General features: G+C 38.9%; 1 protein-coding gene and 1 long non-coding RNA gene across 3 annotated transcripts; one reads left to right on the top strand and one right to left on the bottom strand.

The window, feature by feature from the left end:
- The first annotated feature begins 93 nt into the window (after positions 1–93).
- Positions 94–2,622, top strand: LOC145659294 (uncharacterized). Its single transcript, XR_014125359.1, has 2 exons — positions 94–892; positions 1,379–2,622. It is a non-coding gene; the product is annotated as an uncharacterized LOC145659294 (long non-coding RNA).
- On the bottom strand, positions 2,025–14,621 carry il1rl2 (interleukin 1 receptor-like 2). 2 transcript variants are annotated; one of them, XM_027006862.3, is made up of 10 exons: positions 11,393–14,621; positions 7,643–7,859; positions 7,074–7,260; positions 6,683–6,836; positions 5,233–5,295; positions 4,882–5,008; positions 4,646–4,785; positions 4,203–4,346; positions 2,670–2,828; positions 2,025–2,476 (listed from the first exon to the last, which is right to left on the bottom strand). In XM_027006862.3, the coding sequence occupies exons 1-10, from the start codon at positions 11,454–11,456 to the stop codon at positions 2,025–2,027; spliced, it is 1,707 nt and encodes a 568-aa protein (XP_026862663.2). In that variant the 5' UTR covers positions 11,457–14,621. The 2 variants fall into 2 exon arrangements, with proteins under 2 accessions (XP_026862663.2, XP_081577015.1); XM_081720889.1 differs by lacking the exon at positions 11,393–14,621 and adding an exon at positions 8,926–9,511.
- Positions 14,622–15,005: the final 384 nt, after the last annotated feature.

Below are 15,005 nucleotides of genomic sequence, written 5' to 3'. Positions count from 1 at the left end.
CCGGAATATGTCCCAGTCTGCGTCATCCAGAGTGGCCACCGATTGGTGTGTCTAGCGTGCGACCGCCCTCTGAACGGGGGCTTCCTGTTTCAGCCTTTGTTTATATTTTCGTATGAGGAAAATGGCGGCGTGGTCCGACTTACCAAACGGTGGATGAGCTAGTGTCTTGTAGCTGTCCTTTATGGGGTGTAGCAGTGGTCGAGTGTCTTATTTCCCCTGGTGGGGAAAGTTACGTGCTGGTAAAGGTTGGGCACTGCACGCTTGAGGTTAGCGCTGTTGAAATCCCCAAGCACGATAAGTGCAGCGTCCCTGTGTTGTACCTGAAACTGTGTGAGAGCCTCATGAAGTTCCCACAGTGCAGTGTCCATGTTGGCCTGGGGTGGGATGTACACGGTGCTGACGATGACCGAAGTGAACTCCCGAGGAAGGTAGAAAGGACGAAACTTGAGGGCGAGCAGCTCCAGGTTGGGTGAGCAGGAGCGGGCGAGAGTAACAACATTGGCATTGTTGCACCAGTTATTGTTTACCATCACACACACTCCACCGCCTCTCGACTTCCCCGAATCTGCCGTCCCGTCCATACGGTGAACTCGAGAAGAACTGGATGGCATGGTTTGGTACCGCTGGGTTCAGCCACGACTCGGTGAAGCTGAGGAGGTTGCAGTCCCGAGTGTCCCTCTGGAACTTTGACCCGGAGGTCGTTGAGCTTGTTGTCCAGAGACTGGACGTTGGCTAGCAGGATGCTGGGTAAGGGAGCTCGGTGTGCCAGAGCCCTCAGCCTGTTCCTGACGCCGGCTCGCTTCCATTGAGTCCTTTTCCTCGTATCGTGTCCTTTGTTCTCCCTCAGGATCTTCGTCGGCCGTCTTGGGTTCGGGGTTAGAGACGGCTTGAGGTGAGTGCTATGTAGATTAAGAGAAAAAATAGCATCTCTGCTGTATGAGATGCGCCTCGTGGTGTAGATATCAGGGATAGCGGGAAGGACGAAAAGAGCGAATAAAGTGCCAGGTGTGGACGGAGCAGTCGTGACGGCAGCCGACCTTAAAATGTGTGTGTGTATATATATCATTATTTGTGGGGAACAGATGGTGTCATTACAGCAGTCCATGGTTTCCATTTAAACCTTTATTTATGCAAAAATGTAACAGACATTAAGGCCTCATCAGTCACAGGGCCTGATGACAATATTGTTCAAATTATATACAGATAAAAATATATAAAAATGCCAAATTAACAAATATAAAATAACAGTTAAAAGAATAACGTCAAATATATCTACAAACAAAGACAGATGCTTATCAAGTGTAAACATTACCATAGGACCAGGTACACACCCTCGTACCTGGACATGCATAATAATCTAGTTTCTGTTTCTGCCAAGTTATGTACACCTGATGTCGTGATGTTACTGAGCCTCAACTCGTCTCAGCTGCCATGGCTCCTCCCATCACCCCGATGTCCCTTGCTGTACCCCACCACACCTCCTCCCCAGCCAACTCCGTTGCCCTTAATGTATGTTCTCTTGTGGAATGGGTTTTGGACACATGCACACCATTGGGACAAGACTAGGACACCCAGAAAATTGGACTAGACATTAACTGCTTATTTTTTCATTTTTATATATATTACTGTGTATTTCTCAAGTGAAAGTTTGTGAGGTAACAAGTTTACTCAGCTTGTTTAGGCACCTATACCCATTCTATTTGATTGCAGACAAAGCCAAGCTCTCATTTCGCATGATGTCACTGTATTTCTTTACGTTCAAGTTGTAATCGGCAATATTGCCTGCAGACTTAAGTTTTAAAACTTAAGAAGTTTTGCTACTTGGCCATTGATTTAAAAGATATTTTAATGTAGCTTCCATTCAATGAATTAAAATTATAAAGCCATCCTATAATTACATTAATGACATAATTTCCTGTGTTACATTTACAGCACTGGCAGTCACAGCATTTCCCAAACTGAACACATTCCATAAGCTACCTATCTGAATAAACCTAATAGAACGATGTACTACTTTACCCACTTTAGACTATAGCAGCCAGTTTGGCTTTCCGCACTGGTGGCATGCGGTAACGCAGCTGCTTCCAGAATTTTCCATTAGGCTTGGTGCTGTAGTCCTGCTTCCACCTCAGTATACCCTGAGTGTGACTGATGTAGCGCAGTGACTCTGGGAGTAAAGATACATCCACCTCCCCTTCAAGCTGGATCAGGATGACCTGCAAATGCCCTTTAATCAGGGCATCATACACACCTACCCAGCACTCGTAAGGTCCCCAGTTTAAGCCCTTCATACCATTTAGGTCAGAGAGATCTGGATAAATTGTCCTTGCATCATTGCTTAAGCTCAAATGTTCAGCAGGCACATGTGAAAGTCCTGTGGTGGTACTGTCAGTAGGCCTTTTGAAGGCCTGTGATGAAAGAATAATGATTAGCCGTCGGCTCTTGCCAACTTTCTCTGCAATGACGTCATGGACAGCTGGGAAAAGAAGCATGAGATTCTGTAATAAAACGTATGTTTTTCCTTTGAGATTTTGAACTTAAAATTAACATGCAATATAAAGATTATTGTTGCTGATGTTGAGCATCTTGGAAAAACCCAATAAAATAATTTTTAAAAATTCATATGCTGTTTGGCAGGTGTGCCAAACTATGACTGAATGTGTGTGTACCTGCACCTGGAAGTTCATCACGACCACTAATAAACAGTCTGTAGCCAAGATCATCCTCTAGGACCTTGGGAAGGATCCTCAGAGCGAAGTTTGTTACAGAGGATGTGTTTTCATCATTGCCATGGGGATAACTGACATAGGCATCATACAGCTTCCCATCTATACATTTAAAAAGGGTAAAAACATTAGAAATTAAGTGTATAGGCATGGTTATCTTGGCATTCCAAATATATCCATATAGGTTTTGGTACATTCTTTTAGTAGGTAGTAAAGTGCATTTTAGTGGGTTGTAACTGAAGAAGAATATTCCAACTGGTAGTTTTCTAGGACTGATCAATGATTGCTACACCACTACTTTTAGATGTATAACCTATTCTCTTTCTATATTTGTTTAAATGTAGCCTACCAATTGCAAAACCAGTGCATTTATGCATGAATGCCTAAATCACCTGAATATATTGCAATTTGATTCAGCTTTAAAAACTTTAAAGTATTTTGCCTGCCGTTAAGCACAATATAGATACCCAGTGGTGGAACGATAAGGATCACAAACATTCTTCTGGCACTGACTTCCTGATTCAGAGCTGTTGCACTATAATCCCACCCCGACGTTCTCTCAATCAGAGAATAAAGCAAACCACTAACACAAAAGCAGGGAAATAGTCCTTATACTCAGCAAGGCCACTGGAGGCTCTTGTCATTATATGTCAATATAGTTCATCTGTTACTGTGTTTTTTTGAAAGAAATAGATAGCGGTCCATTTCCCTTGGTAACTACAAGATACTGTATGTGGGTGTGTTTTGTCCCAATGCCGCTACAGAAAAGGAATGCTAGAAGACTGAAAGTAAGGTGGGGAAAGCATTGGGGTTTATTCAGTCAGTATCAGAAGGGAAGCCATGCTGTCCTGCGATATGTCTGGTGTGTTTTAGGTCTAAATTATAACGACTAAACATATGTAGCATGTCCACAGATGGAGTATCTTTCCTACTGTCCTTTCTCTGTACCTTCCTCTGACTCTGGGCAAATAAATCAATTGTTACCACTACAAAGATATGATATGATATATTCATTCCATCAGTGATCATTATCTAACACTTTTTTGAAAATGTGAAAACTACATAAAATTTAATAAATAAATTACAGTAAGAATAGTAAAAGTGAACACTTTTGCCAGAACTCTGAAACAAAAAAAACAACCAAGTATGAGCTTGTGAGTTTCTCTTAAGTAGACGGGAGAACAAGTGGCTTATTACACCTTATTCCTTTGATGCAACCCTGTGCCGCCCTCTGGTGGCCGAAGATGGCCTAGCAGCTGGCCCAGTATATATAGTTGAAATACAGAAAAATACGTGACTGATATTGAGAGTCCTTTCTTATCTCACTAGCGGAGACAATCACTGATAAGAACAATGAAAACAGAGTGTAATTGTGGGGAGAATAGATGCATCTGCAGTGTGTAAATAACCAAATAACCTACAAATGACTTTAAGAGCTATGTGAAAAACCTGCTGACTCTGAATTCTATCACTCACCATTCTGCCTTTGCAAGCAAGGGCTGCAGTTCCTGTAAGACAGCACCAGGTCCACCTTAAAAAGATGGAAGATCAGCAAACCCAGTGCTAGAATAATAAAACTAGTGAGCAGAGCCAGTCCACCATACAGTTCACCCTCACTGGCTGTCAGGAAAGACAAATGAACATAAATGGTTAATGAATGGAACCAACAACTAATGAACATCTTAATCAGAATTCATAACTGGAACAGCAAAGTAAAAATAGCTACCCCCCCCCCCCCCTCCCCGTGCACCAATAGCTGTAATGAGAAACACATTTAACATTTACACAAAATATTGCTATATATCTGTATACCGGGTAATATATACCAGGAGTAATAAGTTTGACTTTACCGTCCAAGACTGTGCCAGTACTTTTGAAGGCAAAAATGATGTACATGCATGTGCATTTTAACATAATACCTGGGAGAAGTATGACTGTGCCATTGTCTTTTCCTTTAGAGTTAAGGGCAACACATGTAAAAGGGACATGTAGAAATTCGGTATGAACATCCAAAGAAAGATTACACTGGCAATAGGATGCACTGCCTTCTTGTTCACACCTAAAACCAAGCAGAAAAAAAGGACAGAAACTCTCAGGAAAACATGTACAGCATTGCTTAATATTCGATTTGATTAATTTCATACAGGATCTGTACCATGAATGTAGTTCACTGAGTTCTGGGAATTCTTCTGTATGGCTGTAGTTCACCAGCCAGTAAACAAAAGTTTCAGAAACATCCTCTGTCTGAATAAACACTCTGCAGTTTAAGTCATACCTTAAACCTGCAGTGAGAAATACAAACACAAGCACATGTAAACACATATACAAACAGCAGTGGTTCCATAAATATGTACATAACACTGCACAGTTCACAAGTATACAGCAGATGCACCCCATAAAATAATCACTGAATCTGTTACAAATAAATATTGTCAACACTTCAAATAATTCAGACACACATACTCTTGTTGGCACAGTAGGAATAATATAACATACTGTTACTTACCAACTTTTACAATTCTTGTTTCATGTTTTGGCTTAACCACAATAGGGCTCTGTGGAACTGGACCTGTTTACATATCAACAATTATGAAACATCAACCCTGCTATTTTAAAATATATTTTTTCACAATAACTCATTGTTCATCATTAAACAATGCCTGGTATTATAAAGCTTGTACAGTGAGCAAATAAATTCATTTAACTTAGTTATTCACTGAAAATATGTGCATTTTTTGTTTGTTTGTCTTAAACTGATTGCTCCACGTTTTGCCACAGAGGGGTAACATTTAGTGGTCTCGTGTTGTCCCATGGCTCTGCTGCTCAGGATTCCACATAACGCACCAGCCAGCCAGGTGCTGAGAGCTCCTGAATTCTCTTATCTGGGAAACCACTAGATATCAATATCTCCAAAGTGCTAATCAGTTTCATCTGTTCCTATAAGCCTGTTCTGCTCACTTCCTCTTGGTGAGGCTTTACCGATGATTAATAAGCATACTGAATGTTTTCTCTGGACTTTCATCATTGTCTACTCAACCTTGCCTATTTTTTTGTATTATTCCTTTATGAATTTGCCTCTGTGTATCATATTTTTTTCTGCCCACCTGTTTTGGAAGTCAGCCCATCTCTGTTGACTCTTTAGAAACTCCCTTGTGTTTTGTTCACCCAGTACTAGTTTGGACCATTGCCTGTCTGCTGTTTACAGCTTGGTTTTGACCTTACTTCAGTAAACCTCTCGTCTGAATATTTCTGTCATGTTACAAGCAGAGTTCAGTGAGAATTAGATCTCTACATTTCATGTTTTCCAGATGTTCTGAAATCAGCTTCCTGCAACTACAGTTCATGAATGGCTGCTTCAGGATTTAGGCAGCTTTTTCTTTAGTATATTTTCAGGGTTTCTTTGTATTAACATTTAACTCAGGTGTTAAAGCACAGCTTTGTAACAAAGTAAGTGACTTGTACACCAAAAGAGCAGCGAATATGTCCAAAGGAAAAGACCTGGGGCTGACATAGTGAAATTAAAGTTTAATTAAAATGACCACTATGCATGGATAATACGTATTCATTTTATTAACTCAGCTGCAGAAATGTTCAATTTGCAACCCACGTGTCCCTTCCTTTGTTGTTGTTAGGTAGATTAATATTTTTGGCCTAAGCACCTAAGCTTAAATGTAATATAATTGGTGTGCTGAGTAATGCACACATTGGACACGCTTTGTTAGACTTTAAATCAAGATTCTCAAAGTATTCAAACTCCTGACTCTAATTATTATTCTCATTTGTTTGAATTAAACATACCCACAATCAGTATAATGTGTTCAATAACTATTCAAGTGTCTAACCTCTCTCTCTCTCTCTCTCTCTCTCTCTCTCTCTCTCTCTCTCTCTCTCTCGCTCTCTCTCTCTCTCTCTCTCTCGCTCTCTCTCTCTCGCTCTGTGTGTGTGCACGTGTGTACCAGGAACAGTGACAAAGACTTGAAAGGTCCTAGCAGCAGTGTAGACGTGTCCTGCCTGGGTGAAGTTAGCTAAGCAGGTGTAGTTTCCACTGTCACTCTCTGAAAGTCTGTTGAGTCGAAGAACGTGGTTATTCTTATTAAGTGGGGTACATCCCTAGTCAGGAGGAGAGAGAAGAGATGACATACCATCTATGTGAACACACGAGAAATTATGCATTTAAGAAAATTAAGAAGAAACTGCTACATATAGTTATGCACACATATTTAGTATAGTTTAGTTAACTCAGATTTAGAATACAGTTCATTTAGATTGAACTAGTTCAATAAGTTGTTTTTAAAATTTTAAAAATTAAGAAGATGTCTGTCTTAGGATTCCAGTAGTGAATAATACCTTCTGCCATGACACTTTGTAATGTTGGTCTAACTGCAGCATTCTCTTCATGTGGTCAAAGGTACAATTAATGGGCAAATTTAAGCCTTTCTTCCAATAAATTTTGTGTATGTTGGAGGACACTAGTGGGCATGTCCTGTTTGCTACAGAAATTGAAAATTGTTTCTCCAAATATCCATGGTGACCCCTGCCATCAAAACACAAAGCAAAGTGTCTGACTAAGTCAATGTGCCCAGGCAGGACATTGCACAAGAAAAAGTAAAGTGAGAGGAACTGAAATATTACTCATCAGTAACATCTATCTGAGACAGGTTAGCTCGGGACACAATTATCAGGAAGTTAAGACAAGAGAGGCAGGTGATACTGCTACTATACCCTGTTCACTTGTAACCTTACTATAAATCAGACCCAGAAAGTGGGTTTGGGACAAAAAGCACATGATGTAAATTTGTGACTATAATTCCCAGTTCTGCATGTTTTCTTGTTCTTGGTAAGTCGTTTATGAGAGCATAACATCCCCAGGACTGGAACTGGGAGTGACCGTGTTAGTGTAGAATGTATCCTCATACCTGATAACGCAAGAATAGTTCCCACTGTGTGACGGCTGTGCTGGGAAGAACCACAGTGATTTATTTATAAGCCTGATTTTTGCAGGCAAACTTTCTGCAAGCAAACTCTGGTTCTGCTCTTGGCTCCAAGTGACTACATCCTCTTTATTCAGTTGGTCACACTCAAGTGAAAACACATGGTCCATGATGATCTCCAGGTGTTTTGTATTTTGAAATGCTGAAAAGTAGAGTTACTGTATGTTATGAACAAAGTACAACTGTATACTGGTCTAAAACAAGTTTTACACTCTCCGCTAGAAATTGTGTTGTACAGTTCTGGACACAGTGGTAAGAGAAACAAAACAAAAGTTTATTCAGTTTGTAATAGTTTTACTTAATGTACAATGTCCATATAAGTAAAAATACTCTCTATCACAATAGAAGAGAAACAGATTTCACTTTCTCATTTTAACCTTTCATTGGCAAACTGGTATATGATGTTACCTTAATTAAACTGGTTACAAAGATTTTGACTCATGTAATAAACTATGTTTTTTTTTCATGTTGAATCAAAATATGTTTTCAGAGTCTTTTCTCATCCATAGTGTATACTCATATCCTTATGTATACATTTTCTTCTATTCTATTCTATTGTACTTGCTCTGTCACTTAAAAAGCATGTCTGCTGGATACGTTCTAAAAACAGAACCGAATTCAATGTAAAAAACACTATAAGGTCTAATTATTTTAGCTTGTGGGACAACATAAAAGTTAAATGTTATTGCCCGATGTTACAGATGAATGGACAAAGTATTGTGACACCACTGTTTACTATGAAACCTGCATCATAAAATAAGAATACCAAATAACAGGAGCATTTCTACTTAATCCTCTTTGTACAAAAGAGAGAGCTGTGTGACAATTTTTGACTCAGAAATAAAAACTTCTTTATGACCCAAATGTGAAGTAGTATAACACTCCAGACCACAAGACTTTCTAGTTTCAATGGAACCTTTTGCGGTCTGCAGTTTTGGCTAATATGAGGACTGACCTTCAGTGCCATAACCAATATCAAAATTTTAGTGAGGTCCATACAGTAGAAATGTTACCTACAATAAAGTAATAATTTACATTGCTGGATATATTTAGGTCTGGTACTGCACAATCCAGTCACCTGTATTTTCACTACTTCATTGTTGTCTTATTTTCATCATGCTTTGATGGTAATATTCTACTTACCAACTACACCAACTATTTTATACCTGTGTTATTTCAACTATTTCTCAGTTTCTCTCTGTGCTTACCTTTTTGTAAGGTTGTTAGTGTCAGCCACCACTCAGCCAACCATCCACTAATCCACATTCACAATCCCCTCATTATTAGTTATTCTATTCACTTGTTTCACCTTTCTGTTTTCCTGCTGCCTCACTCCAGTGATTCACATTCGAGCTTGAGAGTCACTTCCAAACTACTGAGGTCCCAACCTTGGTGTCCTCATAGCTACCATTCCCTAGGCAATGGGTTATGACTCAAACATGGATAGTGGCGCATTCAAAATGAGCTGTGCAGTCAAACTGTAGGGGGAAAACACTAACCACCAGGCCTTTTACTCAGAGCTGCAGAGAGAGACTGACCCTGTTTAAGCTATGGGTGACACTTCTACATGTAGAAGTCTACATTCTACAGTTTCAGAGTTTATGTAGTTTGGCGGGGGGTGGTTTGGTCGTAAATTTCAAAGTTCATAAATGACATTTAGCTCATCCTGAAAGCAGGTCAGTGGTTTCTTCATAACTGAGCTGGTTATCTCTTAAAGAGAAAATCAAAAGAATTTGCAGGCAGAAAAGAGCTTCATCATTGAACTGATTTTCTCTTAGTGAAAAGATCAAAAGTTACTTTTGGAATTTGTGGGTGGAAATGAACTCTTTACACAGTGTAAGAACCCTAAACCTATGCTTTGTAATATCTGTTGATCCTCCTACCACCTCAGAAAAAGGCAGTGAAGTGAGTTGTTTGTGTTACATTTTATCTCTGAATTTGAAAATGAAGGAAGCTAGCTAAGGAATCACTAAGTAAAGCATGTGCAAGCTACTGGCAGTTATTGTCACAACTTTTAACAATTACATAAAATGTTTAAATGCATATGTTAAAGTTAAATGAAATGTCTTTGCATTTAATTAAATGTCTTTCCATTCCACATAAGGACTGCACCATACAAATACAGTGTTGTGTTCACACATGTATCACAATATCAATAGCATTAAAAACTATGGCAATGTGGGAGTATAGACTGTATAAAAGCATAGACTGTAAAAACATGACAATGTGGAAGCTTTACAAAGAGAAAGGGAAAGAGACATTAGACTCCCACAAACTAACACAGAAACTGGATCCAGCCATCCTGCTGTTTTCAATGGGGATCAACTGAAGTCAGTAGTGTTATGTCCTGATCTGCTTCCCTAATAGCTGGATAGTAGGAATGCACAACACTGAACAAGTGCCTAGTATTGGTGACTTTTATGCGCTATGCACCTCAGCACTCGGTGACCCCAGTCTGTAATTTTATGTAGTCTGCCAATTCATGGCTAAGTAGGGAGGACATTTCACAAATTGACTTCTTACAGTGGTGGCCTCCTATTACAGTAACATGCTTGAATTCAGTGAGCTTTCTAGAATGACCCATTCTCTCTCAAAGGTTTGTAAAGATAGACTGCATGGCTGGGTGCTTGATTTTATGCACCTGTGGAAATGGGACTGAATGAACACTTGAATTCATTGATTAAGAGGTGTGTCCCAATACCTTTGTCAATATAGTATATGAGATAGACAATTTGAAAAGCAAATTTTGGGGGTGTAGCTAATTCTTGAAATCACCAATGTTTGAACAAATCAACATGTTTTTTACACTGACCCATCACAGGCCTGGTGGCATGCCAAGCTATACTCAATATTCTTGAAATACACTCTCATGTCTTACAGTAAAAGTTACTTAAAATCATGATACACGAGAAAGTGTTCCTCATGAATATAGAGATTTCATAAGCATTTCATTTGTTTATTTTACAACATTTTAATTCTTATATATAACACCGAATATACATTTTACAGGATTTTGACCATTACATTATATTCCTAGAGTAAAAATGACTGAAAGTCATATCCTGAATAGAAGAAAAAGTGCATTTCAAGAATATCATTTGATAATAATTACTTTATTTTATAGAACATAAAATCTGGTATGTACAAAATCAAAAAAATATTTTATATAAATGTGACATCCCAAATGAATTGTTTCTTCAAGAATATAGTGGAATGCTATGCTAACAATCTAATGAATGTATTTTATAGAACTTCAAAAGTATATATACAGAAACGAATACAAAACTTTCAGAAATTTGCCACCCTAAAAATTCCTACAGTAAAACACTTCAATGTCATTAATATTAAATTACAACATGCTGAAATGATTGGCCTGATTAGCGCAGCAAATACACAAGGAAGTCTTATGAGTAGCTAGGAAAGTGATCTTTAAAAATTAAATGGATTTATCTGAAGACGAATCTTTTTAATATCTACACTGTAAACAACAGCCGCGGCCGCACCTCCTCCGCGTTTACACAGACGAGCTACCGTAATACATCCAGGATATATTTGAGATATAGTTATCTCGTCTGATCTTTTTGTAAGTGCAGATGGCGTGAATGTTAAAAAAAACTACGATTTTTAATTACCAGTCTGGGGAAAAATGAAACTACAAAACTACAGAAAGCTTACCTTCGGACTGTAAGCAAAGATTGAGAATCGCCACCAACAAAAAATAAAATGTATGAGGAAGCATGTTATCTAGACACGCCGATTACAGGACTTCTCCTTCAAGACTTAGTATGAAGGCCGATTGAGGTAATGTCTAATACATGCAACCTGACACCTACAAAATAAATATTTTTCTTTGTGGGTTTGCTCAGGAAATTTCGACAGCAGGAGGTAGGTTATTTGAAAAGAAAAGGAAGTGACAGGAACAGACTGGTTTGGGGAAACTGGGGAAACAAAACCGAGTACAGGAAATTCTTGTAGGACTTTCCAGCGCTGGGTAAAACTTGGACGTTCATCTTAAAAAATAGACCTTTAAACACAACACGGTCTTAAGAGAGAACGTTTAGCCCACTGTCCTACTGCTTTTATGTTCAATAGATACGATTATGATTTAAGAATATTTATTAACACATTTGTAGATTAAGAAGCTATTCAAAACGATAGCTCAATACAAAATACATAACCTAAATAAAGCAATAAGCGTTCTTCTCATTTAAAATGTCATCCGAGAATGCTGTTGCACATTTGCAATCTACTGTACATTTCGCTGACATAAATGTTTAGGACCATCAAAGCAGATATTATAGTGAGCACTTTAAAAACATCGACGCGTACCTTTTTGCACTAAACGTGAAGCATAACATAGGCTTCCACAGTTATACTACCAACACACACTACAAAAAAGCGCCGAAATTAAACTGCCGATAGCTCTCGGGCTTTCCGGTAGCCTGCTAGCGTCTGCAGTTTCCACTGAAAAAGCAATGACGCTTTCCTCAGAATCGTGTACGGAAATTTGTGGTTTCTAGGGTGCCGTACCAACTTTAAAAGGATTACTCTCACAGTAACATCAGTTATGAATCAGTTATGAATATAGGCGCAAGTGGTAATTCCAGGTTCAAGCGGGCCATGAGGCACCGTCCAGAACTCACTAAATCTGGTATCAATTTGCAACATTATCGTTAACATTATCGTTTGCTACATTACGTTTGCAACATTATCGTTAACTCGTTAACTGGTTCTCTGATACTACCAGGTCTGCTAAAATGAGAAGTAAGCGGTCACCCAGAGGAAAGAAAAATCAAAAAGGAGATCATAATATCTCAGTAGTGTCTCCTAGACAATAATGAGATCAGATGGAAAGACAAAGGAGACTTTAGCGTAAGTACCATAATGTGTCTCCTGAGATAAAGACCTCAATAATTTCACCTGTGTCTCTTGAGTTTTAGTACAGATCTTAAGTCTCACACTGTGCTCAGTTTTGCCAAAAAATAATAACACTCGTTTACTAAAGACAGAAATCTCAGTATGAACTCAATTTCTCATCCAAAGACTAAGAGCCTTTTTAGTTTTGATGCTGAGAATTACTATTTTATCTGGTACATTTTTCCACTTTAATAGATGCCCATCTAAAAAATATTTATACAAACCAGCCATTTTTTTTCGTTGATGACATAAATCATCATCTTTCACTGGAAGCCCAGATAACCAAACTGTAGCACTCTCATTTTGGACACATTAAGAACCAGTTCACTGGGGAAAAAAAAACAGTTATGCTTGAAACAAATTTCCTTGCTACTAAATATTCCACAGTCAACTGTCAGTGGAAACGGTTGGGAATGACAGGAAATCAGCCAAGAAATGGTAGGCCACGTAAAATGACAGAGCGGGGTCAGCGAATGCTGAGGTGCATAGTGCGTAGAGGTTGCCAACTTTCTGCACAGTCAATCACTACAGACCTCCAAACTTCATGTGGCTTTCAGATTAGCTCAAGAACAGTATTTAGAGAGATTCATTGAATGGGTTTCCATGGCCAAGCAGGTGTATCAAAGCCTTACATCACCAAGGGTAATGCAAAGCATCGGATGCAGTGGTGTAAAGCATGCCACCATGGACATGTGGAGACATGTTCTCTGGAGTGACGAATCACGCTTCTCCGTCTGGCAATCTGATGGACGAGTCTGGGTTTGGCAGTTGCCAGGAGGACGGTACTTGTCTGACCACATTGTACCAAGTGTAATGTTTGGTGCAGGGGGGTTATGGTGTGGGTTGTTTTTCAGGAGTTGGGCTTGGCCCCTTAGTTCCAGTGAAAGGAACTGTTAATGCTTCAGCATACCAAGAGATTTTGAACAATTTCATGCTCCCAAAATTAGTGGGAACAGTTTGGGGATGGCCCCCTTTTGTTCCAACCTGACTGTGCACCAGTGCACAGAGCATGTTCTATAAATACATGGATAAGCGAGTTTGGCATGGAAGAAGCATGTTCTATAAATACATGGATAAGCGAGTTTGGCGTGGAAGAACTTGACTGGCCTGCACAGTGTCCTGACCTCAAGCCGACAGAACACCTTTGGGATGAAATAGAGCGGAGACTGCAAACCAGGCCTTCTCGTCCAACATCAGCCTTTCCAGTAGAGTTGAAGCTGTTATAGCTACAAAGGGTGGGCCAACATCTTACTAAACACTATTGTTTAAGATTGGGATGTCACTCAAGTTCATATGCATACGAAGGCAGACAAGCGAATACTTTTGGCAATATAGTATATATCTGTAAATTACAGTGTTGATGCGAGGCCTGTGAATAAATGAAAAGAAGATAATTGTGCACTGTAGAGACTACCCATGTCATAACTGGCTCACTCTTTGCAGGCCTTCATCAGACCTTCATTATATGTGTATCTGTAGAAGTCTGTCTTTGTGGACATACTGTTCCTGACTTCCGTCCATTACGTATTTAAACACAAGGCTCACGATTATATGCAAAATATGTAATTCTGCACTGTAGAGTCTCCTGGCAACAGATTTGTACTCAGTTGTACTCAAAATGGTAGTGTGAATATATGTTTTCATATTGGTCAAAATCAGACAAACTATGATAGCATTTCAGTGATATGACTCAGAAAAGTGATATTGTTACCCATTTGATCAATGTTTAGGCACATAGTTAAAAAGTCAACTTTTTTTTGATAACTATTTCATTTCATACTCTAAAGATTATTACGAGCCCTGACTAGATGTGAAACAATGAAAATCCTAGGAATAGTTCAAAAAGTTTATACAATTAATGAATGTGACAAAACTAAACGTTTTCGAAAAACACTTTGAAAAGTTAGTAGGACTACTGCAAGGAATCATTTGAATCCTGTTGTAAGTAAAAATTTGTAAGAAATATACTTGATTTTCTTGAATAGTAACCTTTATTTATTATTATTATTATTATTATTATTATTATTATTATTATTATTATTATTATTATTATAGCTAATGGATGCAGCATGTCAGGTTTCAGCTTGATCTGATGTTGGGATGCTGTCATGGTTAGTCCCTCCCAGCTTCCATGTTCCATGTTTTCACTGTCTTGTATATTTGAGTTCCATGCCGTAGTTTAGTTTTCTCCGCCCCTCGTTTGATTGCTCACACCTGTCGCTCGGTTCTACCTTGTTAAGTTCATGTATTTAAACCCTGTTGTGTGTGCGTGCGTGCGTGCGTGTGCACTGTTCATTGTGTTTGGTGGATGTATGAAAGCCCATCTGTTTCAAAGCCTTCCTTTATGTTAGCCTGTTTTGTTCTCCTAGTC

The sequence above is a fragment of the Electrophorus electricus genome, chromosome 9 (genome assembly GCF_041902795.1).
Source record: "Electrophorus electricus isolate QZ-2024a chromosome 9, ASM4190279v1, whole genome shotgun sequence".
NCBI lineage: Eukaryota > Metazoa > Chordata > Actinopteri > Gymnotiformes > Gymnotidae > Electrophorus > Electrophorus electricus.
This window is presented reverse-complemented; position numbering and strand designations above follow the sequence as displayed.